The 16,251-nt window shown below is 34.4% G+C and overlaps 1 protein-coding gene across 5 annotated transcripts in view; it reads right to left on the bottom strand.

Annotated features, from left to right (window-relative positions):
* The window catches only part of PARG (poly(ADP-ribose) glycohydrolase), a 117,413-nt gene that overhangs the window by 90,499 nt on the left and 10,663 nt on the right, over nucleotides 1-16,251 (bottom strand). For all 5 annotated transcript variants that reach the window (XM_077878581.1, XM_077878579.1, XM_077878578.1 and 2 more), the window contains 3 exons: nucleotides 12,315-12,437; nucleotides 12,111-12,194; nucleotides 7,549-7,623 (listed from right to left, as the gene is read on the bottom strand). In XM_077878581.1, coding sequence (XP_077734707.1) covers nucleotides 7,549-7,623; nucleotides 12,111-12,194; nucleotides 12,315-12,437 — 282 coding nt within the window. The remainder of the gene's footprint in view (nucleotides 1-7,548; nucleotides 7,624-12,110; nucleotides 12,195-12,314; nucleotides 12,438-16,251) is intronic.

Below are 16,251 nucleotides of genomic sequence, written 5' to 3'. Positions count from 1 at the left end.
AACAATTTTTTCCCGCTAACAATTTTTCTTATGTATACATGATATATGTAAGATGAACTTTTTCTATGCTATAATCTATTCAAATACAAGCTTATATTTGTTTTTCTACTGTTATATCAATCATTATAATTTTTAAAGTTCCTAATAATTAAATTTTAAGGTAGTGCTCACACGAGTTCAAAATATTATTTTCATTAAACTCAAGTATAACAGTATATCCTTCAATTTTTGAGGCAATAAATTCTGGTGTACTTATCTTTACATTTTTTAATTACTTATGAAGAACTGTGAAGGAAAAGACAATTAGGCATAATTTGCTCCATTTAGTTTACATCCTTCAAAACTCAGTAAGACCCCCATTTATCTTTTAAAATTAAGTAGCACAGGGATCCCTGGGTGGCGCAGCGGTTTGGCGCCTGCCTTTGGCCCAGGGCGCGATCCTGGAGACCCGGGATCGAATCCCACATCGGGCTCCCGGTGCATGGAGTCTGCTTCTCTCTCTGCCTGTGTCTCTGCCTCTCTCTCTCTCTCTGTGACTATCATGAATAAATAAATAAAATCTTTAAAAAAAAAAAAAATAAATAAAATTAAGTAGCACATAAGCAAAAATGCAAGTTCATTACCGATGGATGTAATTTTACACATCCACATTTATGGGGAAAAAGGCATCCAGCCTTTCTCTGACAAGTCATAGGATACCAGCTGATAGGAAAAAGCACATATATTTCAATAACTACAGCAAAAGTAAAAGATGCACAATCTCTGAGATATAATAAATAATTTATTTCATATGCATGACTTGAGGTATATACTTCATGCTGTATTTACTTAAAACCAAAACAAATACAAAAAACTGCGGTATCCAAAGAGGATTACTAGCCTAATCACAGCAACAAAACCTTTCTACTTTAAAATGTTTCTCCAGGGCAGCCCCGGTGGCACAGCGGTTTAGCGCCACCTGCAGCCCAGGGCGTGATCCTGGAGACCCTGGATCGAGTCCCACGTCAGGCTCTCTGCATGGAGCCCGCTTAACCCTCTGCCTGCGTGTCTGCCTCTCTTTCTCTCTGCATCTCTATGAATAAATAAATAAAATCTTTAAAAATAAATAAATAAAATGTTTTTCCATGTTTTATTTGTAAATGTCTTCTTTCTTGTATCCTCTCATTCTCTTTTAGAAGTCACAGATGTAATAATAATAAAAAAACTCTCATTTTGTTATTTATGGCAGCCTTTATAAACCAACAGAAGTAAGAAATTAAAAGGCCTAGTCATTCCTATCTTTTCTATTCCAGACATAAAACTAAACATGGAAATGAAAATAAAATGGTCACTAAAAACTTTAGGTTTCCTTTCAACCAGCTAATCCATTTGCTGAAAAAGCTTGCTACACAAATCAGTTTTAGAATTTAAAATTTTTATACTGAATAAATTAACATTCACATTTATTGTGAAGTACATATTCAACAAATACTACGGTTTAATGAATATTTATAAAGCAAACATCCATTTTTTTTAACTACCACCCAAGTCCAGACCCAGAAGTCAGGATCACAGAAACAGAAGTAATCTCTCTGAACACACCATCCCATCCCCACAGGAGCTTTAATATGTCCTGTGAATTACACAAGTTAACTCACTGATGATGAAAAGAAATAGTGCCATAGGTGTTGCAATATAGAAATATTTAAACCAGCTCTAAAATGCATTAATAGAGGACCTTTTTTAAATATATAAGATGTTTTTGTTAAACTTTCCTAAGGAAAAAATCACTAGTAATAACAATCCATTTAGAATATAAATTATTGAAGTGCTTGAATTTAATTTTGTGGAACACTACACAGAAGGGCCATAAAACACAGATTATTTGTTCCTAGCACTTCCAACATCTGGCAACAAGGAAGATCAATATTAGCACTCAAGATGCAAAATATACTAAGTAAAGGCCATTTCAACTCACTAGCATCCAAATATTTAAGTACAAATTACAAAATAACAGATTGACCTCTGTGATCTTCACTAGGCTCTGACAAAAGTAAAAATTTACTTTCATCCAAAGTAAGTCTGTTCACATAGCAGGATTAGCAGGATTCTGGATCTCTTACCTCTTGTACTAGATACTAGTATATAAGTACTATATCATGGCACGACATTAAACAACTGTGGATATTGGGATCCCTGGGTGGCGCAGCGGTTTGGCGCCTGCCTTTGGCCCAGGGCGCGATCCTGGAGACCCCGGATCGAATCCCACGGCGGGCTCCCAGTGCATGGAGCCTGCTTCTCCCTCTGCCTATGTCTCTGCCTCTCTCTCTCTCTCTCTCTCTCTATGTGACTATCATAAATAAATAAAATTTAAAAAATTTAAAAAAAAATAAAACAACTGTGGATATTAATACCTCCTGTTCTAAAAGTTCAGTTACAATACTAATACGCATAGAACTAGCCAAAGCAAGGTTTTAAGGAGATAAATTTAAACAGCCCCAAAATAAACTTAACTTTTGCAGTTAAAAATAAAATTGATATGATGTTAAATTTGAACTTCATTTTTTACCTTAGCAAAGCAAGGCATGCAGAGTTCAATGTGACATTTTAGTAAACAATTTCCAAATACTGCAAATAAGCAATATTTAAGAATCCCTTTTAAAGAACCACTCCTACTCTAAAATGTTTTTTTTTTTAATTTTTATTTATTTATGATAGTCACACAGAGAGAGAGAGAGAGAGGCAGAGACACAGGCAGAGGGAGAAGCAGGCTCCATGCACCGGGAGCCCGATGTGGGACTCGATCCGGGGTCTCCAGGATCGCGCCCCGGGCCAAAGGCAGGCGCTAAACCGCTGCGCCACCCAGGGATCCCTCCTACTCTAAAATGTGAACACAGATAATGCAAAGCAAATAATTTATCATTTCAAACCTAGCCAAACAATTGTTTCCCTTGCAGTAAAGATCTCCATTTCCTCCTCCAATCCCACTAACACACACATCTTTAACCACTGTGAACCTGGCCAGTGTTATCCTTGTGGGCTGTGAAGTGGTAAAGATTTGTATTAATATCCTTGGAGATTTGATGGACAGAAAAACACACAACTGTATTAAACATCCAAGGACTTCCATTAAATACACTGATGACAATGGAATAACAGTCACAGGGAAGAATATCCTTGAGTCTCTAGATATGCTTTCCACGAACAGATGTCCTTAAATCTCTAACAAATGATTTATCAGTTTGATGGAATATTATATAACCATTAATATTAAAGATGATAAAGCTATGGAACAGTCTTATATCCTAAAACATCTTAAGTACACATTTACACCTAGATATGACTATAAAATACTAAATATAAGTGCAAAGACTTGAAGAAAATAAGAAATGAATATTTGGTACAATATTATGGACTCCTCCAACCATCTGTATGTTTACAAAGTAAATAAAAATCAGAAGGTCAAAAATAGAATGCCTCCTCTCTCTAAAGAACTATAAAACTATCATCAGCACCTTGGTAATCACTTCATATTTATGGTCTATCCTAAACACACCAAAATTTGCTATATATTACCTTTCTGGGCAAGGTCACCTGATAAAGGGGAAACAAGGTCCTGTCTGAGTAGTTTAAGACAGAAAAAAATGACTATTTTACCTCACAGCAAGGTGTCAGAGGTATTTTAACCAATAGCATGTTTTACTGCCATTGTCAAGTGTCAAATTTAACATTACTTTTTACCAAAATCAACAATTGTGTCCGATTTAAACCCAGAAAAATCATAAAATGCAAATAGACCATGTATAAATTACAATTTAAGTGACAAAGATGATACCAGTTTGGTCAACTTTGAATAAAAAATTTTATCTCTCTAAGAGGAAGAGATATAGATTCAAGGATATTCTGATACAGGCATAAGCCTTCTATTACTTACTTTATGCCTGCCATTGAGCAATATATGGGTCAAAAGCTTGATAAGAGAACTCTGAAATTACTGGTCCTACCTCAAAATCCAAAACTGGTTTGGATTCTGTTAATATGATTATAAAAATTGCCCTTCACATTTAACTCCTTGCAGAAATTAATAAGCTGACCCTAAAATTCACAAGGAAATGCATAAGATCCAAAATGGCCAAAACAAACCAGAAAAAGAACAAACTTGGAGGACTCACACTTCCCAGGTTAAAAGTTACTTCAAAGTTTAGTAATCAAGACTGTGTGATAGTGGCATAAAGATAAACATATAGATGAATGAAACAGAATTGAGAGGATAGATAAATGTTTATAGACAACAGGTTTTTCAAAGAATGCCAAGAAAAGTCAATAGGGATAGAAGAGTCTTTTCAACAAATTGTTCCAGGACAACCAGATATCCACATACAAAATAATGAAATCAGATCTCTACCTTGTACAATATATGAAAATTAACACAAAATTGGTACTCATTTGCAAAACAATACAAGTGGACCCCTAATTCATACCATATACATAAATTAATTTGAAATGGGTCATGGACCTACATATAAGAGCTAAAACCATAAAATTCTTAGAAGTAAGCAACAGAGTGCATCCTTGTGACCTCAGATTAGCATCTTAGATATGACAAAAATAGAAACAAAAAAATTAGAATTTATCAAAATTAAAAATTTATTTGCTTCAAAGGACCTTCAAGAAAATGAAGAGACAACTATATATAAATTAGGAGAAAATATCTGCAAAAACATATATCTGACAAGGAACTTATGACTTAAAGGACACACAACTCAATTAAAAAAAACCCAATTTTTAAAAAGATTTGAATGACTATTTCTCAAAAGAAGATACACAGATGGCCAATAACCATATGAAAAGATGTTCAACATCATTAGTCATTAGAGAAATGCAAATCAAATCACAATGAGATACTTCTTCACACCAACTAGAATGGCTAAAATCAAAAGGAGACACATTAAAAAAAATAATAATTTAAAAAAAGGAGACACATTAACAAGAAGGGTGGGCTGTGGAAAAAAGTGGAATCCTTGTGTAATTCTGGTAAGATGGTAAAATAAGCCAGGCACTTTTTTTTTTTTTTTTTTTTTAGCCAGGCACTTTAATAAACAGTTTGACGGTTCCTTAAGATATGAAGTTACCACATAACCAAGCAATTCCTAGGTATACATTCAAGGGAAGTGAAAAAATATGCCTGTATAAAAACCTATAAATAAATGTTCACATCAACATTAATGGTAATAGCCAAAAGGTGGAAACAACACAAATATCCATCAACTGATGAACAGATAAACAATATGTGGCATAGTCATACAATGGATTATTATTCAGCAATAAAAAGGTATAAAGTATTGACACATGCTGCAACACAGATGAACCTTACAACATTGTGCTAAGTGAAAGTAGTGCATTTAATATGTATGTGCATATTTCCTTTATCTATTTCTCCTCTATACATTTTACACTCAACCACCCAAATACTATGTCCTCTGTAATATCTGCTCCATGACTGAAAATAAAAATCTTTTCCCCTTCCATGACATACTAGACTCTATCAGACCATTTCTTCCACTCTGCCTAATTATTACAATCATCTATGGACATGTTCAGGGTTCCCTGCTTTCTGATGATAAGACTGTTGATCAATTCTGCATCTTTAATAAAAAGATGGCTTAATATATAAGGGTGTTCAGTGTTCTTTAAGGAATAAACATCATTACAATAAAAAGAACACAGACTTTACATCCATCCGACTCTTGATCTCAGCTCAGGTCTTGATCTCGGGGTTGTGGGTTTAAGCCCCACACTGGGCATGGAGCCTACTTAAAAAAAAAAAAAAAAAACACACACACACACAAAATTTAAAGTCTAAGAGTCCTTCATGTATTCAATGAATGGTTACTGGTCACCTATTTTGTGCTGGAACTCAACTAAGCTCAAATATAGATCTCCCAACACCTCACTGGTAAATTCATTCAATATCTGTATAATGTTGACCAAGTTACTTAAGCTCTAAATCTACTTCCCTTTCTAAATTGAATGTGCTATCTACACAAGTGTTTGAGGACTAAATTTAATATTATATTCCTTTTCATACATATCTTCAATAAATGCAATTTCCTTTTTTACTCCTTTCCTCAAAAAAATAGCTGAACACATTGCTTTTGGTCTATGAAAAAATGTAGTAGAGGATATATCCAGGAAAAAAAATGATCTCAAACTTTAAAGCAAGTTAATTTCAAATTCATAACATATTATAAACCTCATGTTTTATTAGTAAAATTACCTAGAGTCTGAAAAGTAATGTTACTTAAATTGCAGGGCTCTCATTCTCACACTACAGTTGCTAGAAAATTACTTTATCCTAACCAAATCTGTTTTTCCAAGAAGCTTAAATATCTTACAGGAACACTTTCTTAGGCAACAAATTTAGCAAACATAGTAAGTCCTTATTCTCTGCAGAAGATACCGTACAGAAGATAATGCTTTACGTGTTAATTACAGTTTCCAAATGAGATGTCCTCTATCTTTGAATTTCCATGCAAATTTTCAATTAATTAATTGATTGATTACTTAATTAATTTATTTATTTTAAGGTTTATTTATTTATTCTAGAGAAAGAGCGAGAGCATGGAGATAGAACAGAGGGAGAGGGACAAGCAGACTCCACGCTGAGGATGGAGCCCAAAGCAGGTTTTATCTCTGGATCCTGAGACCATGATCTGAGCTGAAACCAAGAACCTGAGACTTAAACAACTGAGCCACCCAGGCGCCTCTCCATGCAAATTTTTTAATTTATCTTGTGGCACTCCCTCTTTGCCTTGCTTTATTCTTCTAAAACTACTATGAATGTGGAATTCTTGCCCATAGAAAATGGTATACTAAATGACTACAATCCCGAGGAAAATGATTTTACAGCATAAACCCAGGACTATAATTTTGTGCCCACTGACCTAACCATCTGATTTCTGGGAATCACTTAAAGAAACAGTATCAAATCTGGGAAAACACACACACACACACACACGTATATGTGTATATATATGTGTGTGTATATGTATACATACATATACATACAAGATGTTACTACAGTGTAAATGAGAACAGAGTAAAACTGGATGTGACCTAGATTTTTTTTTAATATATTTTTTAAAGATTTTATTTATTTATTCATGAGAGATACAGAGAGAGAGAGAGAGGCAGAGACACAGGCAGAGGGAAAGCAGGCTCCACGCAGGGAGCCCGACATGGGACCCGATCCCAGGTCTCCAGGATCACACCCCAGGCTGCAGGCAGCACTAAACCGCTGCGCCACCAGGGCTGCCCGACCTAGATGTTTCTAGTCATAAAATATCATATAGCTATTAATAATGTTGACGATGGTACAAAAATTTAACAAGGTATTATGAGAGATTAAAGCCAAATCAAAATTAGTTCCTAAAACATAAATATAAGAGGAAATATTTTTTGCAAAGTAGAAGGTAATAATCATGTTAGTGTGACAGATTCATGGGTATTTTTCTTTCAATTTTTATACACATATTATTTTCATAGTTAAAGAAATAAGCATACTTTTACCTTATCCCAGAAATCAACCAAAGCTGTAAAGTCCCATTTCTTAGAATATGCCACATTGTATTTCAGAATAGCATCCTATGGAAAAAGCATAAACAAAACCTCATGATATAATCAAGTAAATTATCTGTGAATAGCCTTTCTCCTTTATGAACTACTTCCAATAAACTTCTTAATCAGCATTAAGCTTCCTCCTGCCATTGGCTACTCCACATCAGTAGCGATGAACAAACAGAATACACACTAATTTATTATTCACTTAAGAAAAATGAGATTAGGAAGGTCAAGCAATAGGAAAAAAAAATCCTAACTCTTAACAGTTGCATTATAAACAGAGGTGATACACTCTCAAAACTGGATCTTGGAGATAAAAAAATTTAAATATCATAATGATTATTGGCTATCAATAGGTTCATACTATACATGCAAATATATAGTGTTTTTGCAGTATTAAAATTTCATGGGAAGAGTAAATTAGGAAAAAATGTCTAAAAGGCTTCCCAGGAGAGATGGAAATAATGAAAAAGAGATTGATAAACACTGCCCTAAGGCATAAAATGGTCTTTTTCCCCTTATTTTCAGCTATTGTTATAAGCTACATATAAAAAGTTATCTTCCCCCAGCGGTTCACATAAATTATACATTTATGAAGGCAAGAAAAGTCAAAATAGCACGCCATCTACTGGTATAATATTTAACTGACTAGGCAGTACCGTATTCTTGGTTAACAGTGATAAAAACAAAACAGGCCCCAAATGGAGTCACTTATGCTAAGCCGTACTTCACCAGAGACTTATTTTAATTACAATTTCAGCCTATCTCAAAAATGGAATCTTAAACCAGTCAATGAGGTATCACTTGGTCAGCACTAGTTAGTTCATCAGCCTGATAGAACTCTCCCATCCCCTAAAGGAAAATGACTGCCACAACCAATCTATTTTTTCCTAGTGTAAAAAATAGGAAACATCCTTAGTGTTGCTTCCACTCCCTTCTGCCTATTAAAGTCTTTTGTTTTGTATAGCAGCTTAGAATGCCTTTCCTTCTGCTAGATAAGACCCTGCCTAATTCATAAATTGTTGAATAGAGCCAGTAAGATCTTTAAAATTTACTCAGATGAATTTTATTTAATACCTGAGTGGGGGTATGCATAAGACAATCTATTAGATATGCAGAAAGAACTATTACAGTTGACCCAGGAACAACACAAGGATTGAAAATCTGCGTGTAACTTTTGATTCCCAAAAAACTTACCTACTAATAGCCTCCTACTGACCAGAGCCTGATAACATAGTCGATTAACACATATTTTGTATGTTAAATGTATTATATACTGTATTCTTACAATCAAGTAAGCTAGGTAAAAGAAAATATTAATAAGTTATAAAGAAAATACATTTATAGTACTGTATTATCTAAAAAAGTCTGCATAGGAGACTGGCGCAGTTCAAACTGGTGTTGTTCAAGGGTCAATTGTATTTAAATTTTATCTCATCCTTTTAAATTTCTATTTTGGTTATATTTTATGATGTATATGTTATATTACTAAAGCAATAAATATAGAATTCACAAGCAACTATCTATATTTATAATATACATCTTCAATTTATTTTACTCAAGGTGTAAGTTGAAAAAACACTGTTAGATTACTATAAACCTTCCAAATTTCCTCATAATTGAATAAGTTTTTTTTAATTGAATAAGTTTTTAAAAATTAACTCTTGTCTGAAAAATCCTTTGTGCCACATAACAATCACCAAGCACCTAGATTAAAAAGTAAACCAACAATGTATGCTATTTACTTGGATATCCAAGTTCCTTCAAAAATGAAAAGCATCAATCATAAAATAATATGGCAAAAAAAACCCTGTTATTTTTCTCACAGCCACAATATAAAATTTTCCATTAAGAGAGAAATTATTTTAAGGATTTTTTTTTCTAATTACTGGTATGTGATTTCAGAACCTCATAAGAAGTATTAAATAGCAACATCAATAGGTAAAAGGACAAACAATGCATACACTGCAACATACTGCTGATACACTCAACAACATTGATGAATCTCAAAAATGTTCATTCTGAGCAAAAGAACCCAGATACACTAACATACATACTAGGTGATTCCATTCATGTAAAATGTAAACTAATCTACAGTTAAAGAAAAACAAGAAAGAAAAAGAAAAAAGCAAGTCAATAGTTAGTTGCCTGGGGACAGTGCAGAAAAGAGGAATCAGTCAATTGTAAAGGAGTTAAGAGGAAGCTCTGAAGGTGACAGAAATGTTCTGTACCTTGATTGTAGGGAGGCTTCATGGGTATATGCAAATGTTGAACTTCATTAAATTATATACTTTAAAAGCCTGCGTTTTCTTTTTTTACATGTAAATCATTCCTCAAAGTTGGTAAGGAAGAACATTTTACAGTCTAACCTTTACACTCTAATTCTTTAAGTGGATTTTATAATGAGCATTAATTCCTAACTAACATTCATTCACTTTTACTTTATCTTCAAGTCTGAAAAGTAGCCTACCACAAGGTCTCCTATCATTAGAAAAACTGGATGCTATTCTGTATTCTCAGCTATCAACTTTAATTCATTATTCATAGTAAGCACAATTAGTTAAAGCACAAAGAAGTACATTCTTTGCAAATTACCAGACACATCAATTATAGAAATATTACTGTATAAATGGACTTTAGGGGACACTATTCCTTTTTTAAACTTTTAACATCTCTAATCCCGCTTAACTCAATATCAAATAAAAGCACCAAAAGGATTATTATATTCAGTAAGAGGGACTTAACGTTCCCCCCCATAGTGTTCTTTCAGCCAAAGAAACAATTACCAAAAGCAGAAAGAAGAAAATCTCTGATGGATTATCCTGTTCTGTTGAACCTACCATAAATTAAACAAGAAAAGGAAATTCAGAGTAAAACAATTACCCCTTCTTAGTCACTGGCTCACTAAGGAATTGCTAAAAGGGTGAGTAGACAGGGTAATTTAGAACACTGATTATTCTGTGTTTATGTTTAAGAAAAAATATGAAAAATTTCAATAATCCTGCTTATAAGGCCATAGAACCTTAGACAGTGTTTCTCAAAAGGAGTATAGATAGTATTCTTGGGTGTCCTGCTTCCGTTTTTTTAAGTTTTAATTGTGGTTTTGGATACAAAGGACAAAAGACAACACAGTGTAGGAATGAAGCCTGGTGCTTTAAACAGATAAAAATGGTGAAAATTTTGAGCCACCATAAGATATACCGCAGTACAAGGCTGTCAAATTCTGCAGAACCTGAATCAAAGTGCTCATTATCATATTTATTTGCAAGCTGATGTTCTCCATACAGATTCCATCTTTGCATCCACAAACATCCACCATATGTGATTAATAAGTAGTAAAAATAAAATGAAGAATTTTTTTTCTTTATATTCTTTAAAGTTTTTCAGCATACTACCTTGAGGGTCAGATCAGTGATTAAAAAACTTTTATGCAAAAAAGGGATACTGAATGTAAATTGTTTCCACTGTAAAAATGAACACAATTCAAATGATGGTTCATAATGCTTAAAATGGAAAAAAATCAAATTGATATAGCTATAAATATAAAGAGTTTAGTTTTGTTTGTACATATACTACTATACTAAAAATAAGCAAATTCTAGCAGACCCTGAGAATTTCTTCCATTTAAGAGGAGTACATTACAAGATTGAGAAATACTGTCTTTAAAGAATGAAATTTCAAAATACATTATGGCACAACATACTAATGTTTTTCATATAGAGGAAAAAAAGACAAATGGGAGCTATAGAAATATATAGAGCTTAAGAATAACTTAAGTATAAATAGAAAAAGAGTATAAAACCTGAGACACTAACACAACAACTTAAGTCTCTCAAAGCAAATGAAACTCATTTTCACCCAAATATAGAAAAATCTGTTATTGTTATAAAAGTTCACACGGCTATAATGCCAAAAATAAACATATACTCACCCATATTTTAGATATTAGAAAAACAATCTAATGATTGTTCTTATATTCTTAAGTGAAATATTCTTTAAAAAAATCAAAAAATAAATTGCCAAAATGTAAGATTAATAAATAATTAGACTGCTAGAAGCTATATTAACAGCAATACAAAACAGCATGTTTAATGTATATTTTAATCATTAGGAAACTCTGTTCCCTTTGGGCAAATATTGCTAGTCATAATTCTTTCCTCATTTACTTTTAAAGACATTTCAGAAACATGATAATTCTAAAAAATAAAGGAGAAGCTTGCTCTGAAGGCAATTGGATGGGGAAATAAAGAAACAAAGGTTTTATTCCAGGTTCTCCAAATTATTCTGTGTGGCTCCAGGCAAGTCATTTACAACTCTCAATTCTTCTACTCTTTTGCTAGTGATGGAGTGGAAACCAGGAATGTCTCTTAAGAAAGTTCCTCAGGAAGCAAGCACTTTGCATGCAAATAATGCTGTTAACCTGTGTTAAAGATCAAAAAATGTCTTTAGGGAGACACAAGGCCCCCATCTAAGAACTACAAACCAGAAGCAACAATAGCAAAATCAACTACCTTCAGGTTTTGAGGTCGTGTAAATTTGTTGAGAAGTGCAGTCTGAATGAGCTCCCACCGGCTCCCTGCAGTTCGCTCACCATTCTTTAAGGGAAAGGAAAAACAAATGAAATTATGCTAAGCTTTTTTGGATCACAGAATCAGAAGTCAAACAAGCACATACTAAATTTTCAGAGACTAAAAGAACATCTATTTTATGCTTACCTCATCTTCCACAGGGTACAAGTTTTGTTCTGAACAAGGCATCTTAACATGCTTGTTGTCCCACAAATCTTTGAAATGTGTTGGAAAAGGTTTAGGAACTTCTCCTGCTCGCAAAAGGTCTACCTGAAAGAGAGGGAAACAAGGAAACTGTAAGTGCATAAACCCTAAGCATACCTTCTACAAAATAATACAAAGAAAGCAGCCAAAACAAATGGTATTAAAATGCAGACCAGCTCTTCCATAAGAAATCTCAGAAGTTTTCTCCAGCTGTTTCTGCTCCTTATCTCCAGTTGATCAGTTTCCCAGTAATCATGTTTGCTCATTCCACCTTCATCATCATCACATCTAGGTCCACCTTACTGCTTGCCTTCTATTCCTCCCATAACTCCCGCGGTCCCCAGACACAATCATCCTCCATAAAGCCCTTATCCCTACTTGGGAACAATCTTAATCTTTCTAATGTATTCCCAGGCTCCTAATCCAATAATGGCTCCCCTCTGCCTATAGTCATCCCAAATGATGTTCCCAGTTTTTAACATCCTCTCTTACCCAAACACTATCTGGTTAAACATCTATTCTGACCTTCAACACTTGGCTTAATTTTCATTTCCTCTAAGAAGTCTTCAAAAACTTTAGGGTAGTTTATTCCCTCGTTTTATTAAATCATTATCACATCAGAGCTCACCTGTTTTTCCTTCTCCCACTAGACTCTAAATTTCTTGAGAATAAAACCCATATTAATTGTGGATTTTCAATATTTATGACAGAGCCTGGCTTATATTTTTGAATGTTTATATGTACTTATACATAAATAAAAATATATACATATACTGCTTACAATAGACATTAAATAAATGAGGAAGAGGATATTTAAAACATGGAAGTTTTACCTTTTGCCTATTCTGGACATTTTCTAGAAATGGAATCATACAACATATCAAACTCAACACCCAAAAAACAATCCAGTACAGAAATGGACAGAAGACCTGATCAGACATTTCTCCAAAGAAGACCTACACAGAGCCAATAAGCACATGAAAAAATGCTCCATATCACTTCTCATCAGGGAAATACAAATCAAAACAACAATGAAATATCCCTCTACACCAGTAAGAATGGCTACAATTAACAAGACAGGAAACAAAAAATGCTGGCAAGGATGTAGAGAAAGGGGAACCCCCTTGTACTGTTGGTAGGAATGCAAGCTGGTGCAGCCTCTCTGGAAAACAGTGTGGAGGTTCCTCAAGAAGTTAAAAATAGAGCTACCCTATGACCCAGCAATTGAATTGTTGGGTATTTACCCCAAAGATACAGAAGTAGTGAAATGGCAGGACACCTGTACCCCAATGTTCATAGCACAATGTCCACAATAGCCAAACTGTGGAAGGAGCCAAGATGTCCTTCAACAGATGAATGGATTAAGAAGATGTGGTCTAACATATACAATGGAATATTACTCAGCCATCAGAAAGGATGAATACCTACCATTTACAACGACGTGGATGGAACTAAGGGGTATTATGCTGAGTGAAATAAGTCAATTGGAGAAAGACAATTATCCTTTGGTTTTACTCATGTGTGAAATATAAGAAATAGTGAAAGGGACTATAGGGAAGGGGGAGAGGAGCTGGGTGGGGAAAAATTAAAGAAGACAAACCATAAGAGACTCCTGACTCTGGAAAACAAAGGGTTGCAGACGAGGAGTTGGGAAGGGGGATGGGTGACGGGCATTAAGGAGAGCATGAGATGTGATGAGCATAGGGTGTTATACTGTATGTTGGCAAACTGAATATAAATAAATAAATAAATAAATAAATAAATAAATAAATAAATAAATAAAATGAGGTCTTTAGGTGGGTTCTAATCCAGTATGACTGGTGTGCATGTAAGAAGAGAAAATGTGGACATAGGTATCTGCACAATTTAAAGTTTCAAAAAAAGAAAAAAAAAGTTTTCTCTCTATGCTCATGAGTGAAAAAATTTTTTAAACAAATTAATTGGGCAGCCCGGGTGGCTCAGTGGTATAATTTTACTTATTCTAACATCAATAAATGACAATGAGATTATAAATACAAAATCTGAAACTGGGAATTAAGAATGACAGCTAAAGCTTATACAACCTCCTACTTAATCTACATTTATAGCTCTTACACAGTATTAAGAAAATCCTACTCCGACACCTAAATACTTGCAAATGATGATGTTTTTTGTTTTTATTAGTTTCAGAGGTAGAAGTTAGTGATTCATCAATTGCATATAACACCCAGTGCTCATTACATCAAGTGCCTTCCTTAATGGCCATCCCCAATTATCCCTTCCCCCAACCCACCTCCCCTCCAGTAATCTTCAGTTTATTTCCTAGAGTCTAGTGTCTCTTATGATTTGAGCCTCTCGCGATTTTCATCTTATTTTTCCTTCCCTTCCCTTTTGTTCCTCTGTTTTGTTTCTTAAATTTCACATGAGTGAAATCGTATGGTATTTGTCCTTCTCTGACTTATTTTGCTTATCATAATACCCTCTAGTTCCATCCATGTGGTTGTAAATGGCAAGATTTTGCTCTTTTTGGTGATTGAGTAATATTCTTCTGTGTGTTTTCGTGTGTGTGTGTGTGTGTGTGTGTGTGTAGCACATCTTCTTTATCCATTAACTGTTGATGGACAATAATGTTTTTAAACTGTTATTTTAAGTTTAAGTATATTCTTCAGTGTTTTTAAACAGCAGTGGTGAGAGAACCTTAGTGCTATGGTCTGCACTAAAATGAGTTCTCTTGGTAAAATCTGCTGGTTAAAATATATTAAGCATTTTCATATTTGTGTTAGTTCTTTTATTACAGGCTTTTCACAGTTAAAAATATACTTTAGAAAAGCAAGATGAGTCAAATTTCCTAAGAACCCCTGAACCACTTCCACATAGCACAAATTGATCATTACTGTGTCCTTTTTTTCATCTCTTATCTGAGCTCTTACATTACTTTTCTCTGTTGTCAGTGGATCCTCACTTCCACAAGGCTGTCTGATTAATCCTGCTACAGCATAACCATTGTGTAGACAGACATTTTAACAATTTCCAATACCTATAGACTTAAGTCCAATTCCAAACACCTGAAGTCCTCTATGATATAGATCCAATTTACTTGTCAAGTCTTGTCTTCCACCATTCCCCATCCAAATTCTAAGCAAACTATTTTCCATAGTAACTCCCCCTTAGAGTTAGCTCATCTTTTTTTCTTTTTAAGATTTGTTTATTTATTTGAGAGATAAAGAGCAAGTAAGCATGGGGGTGGGAGAGCAGAGGGAGAGAGAGGAAGAGAGAGAATCTCAAACATATTCCCTCCTGAGCACAGAGCCCAATTGAGGGCTCAATCTCACAACTCTGAGATCATGATCTGAGCCAAAATCAAGAGTTGGACAGTTAAGTGACTGAGCCATCCAGGCACCCCTGTGCTCATCTTTTAGAGCTCAGCTCAAACCCCACCCTGTTCCATGTTGCTTCTACCTCTAACTATGATAAAGAATTCTATAATTAGGGTAGCCCGGGTGGCTCAGTGGTTTAGCGCTGTCTTCAGCCCAGGCATGATCCTGGAGACCTGGGATCGAGTCCCACGTCGGGCTCCTCAGCGTGGAGCCAGCTTCTCCCTCTACCTGTGTCTCTGCCCCTCTCTCTCTCTCTCTCTGTCTCTGTGTCTCTCATGAATAAATAAATAAAATCTTTAAAAAATAAATAAACAGAATTCTATAGTTAAAAAAATAATCACATCTAGACTAAGTTGTACAATAAAAGATTTTAAGTAATTCCTGTGAAATCTAATACAGAGACTAAAAAATGAGATGACTATTTAAAACTACTACCCAATGAAGGAAAGAAATCTAAAATAGGATTATGAGGGGTGCCTGGCTGGGTCAGTTGGTGGAACATGGGACTCTTGATCTCAGGGTCA

The sequence above is a fragment of the Canis aureus genome, chromosome 29 (genome assembly GCF_053574225.1).
Source record: "Canis aureus isolate CA01 chromosome 29, VMU_Caureus_v.1.0, whole genome shotgun sequence".
NCBI lineage: Eukaryota > Metazoa > Chordata > Mammalia > Carnivora > Canidae > Canis > Canis aureus.
This window is presented reverse-complemented; position numbering and strand designations above follow the sequence as displayed.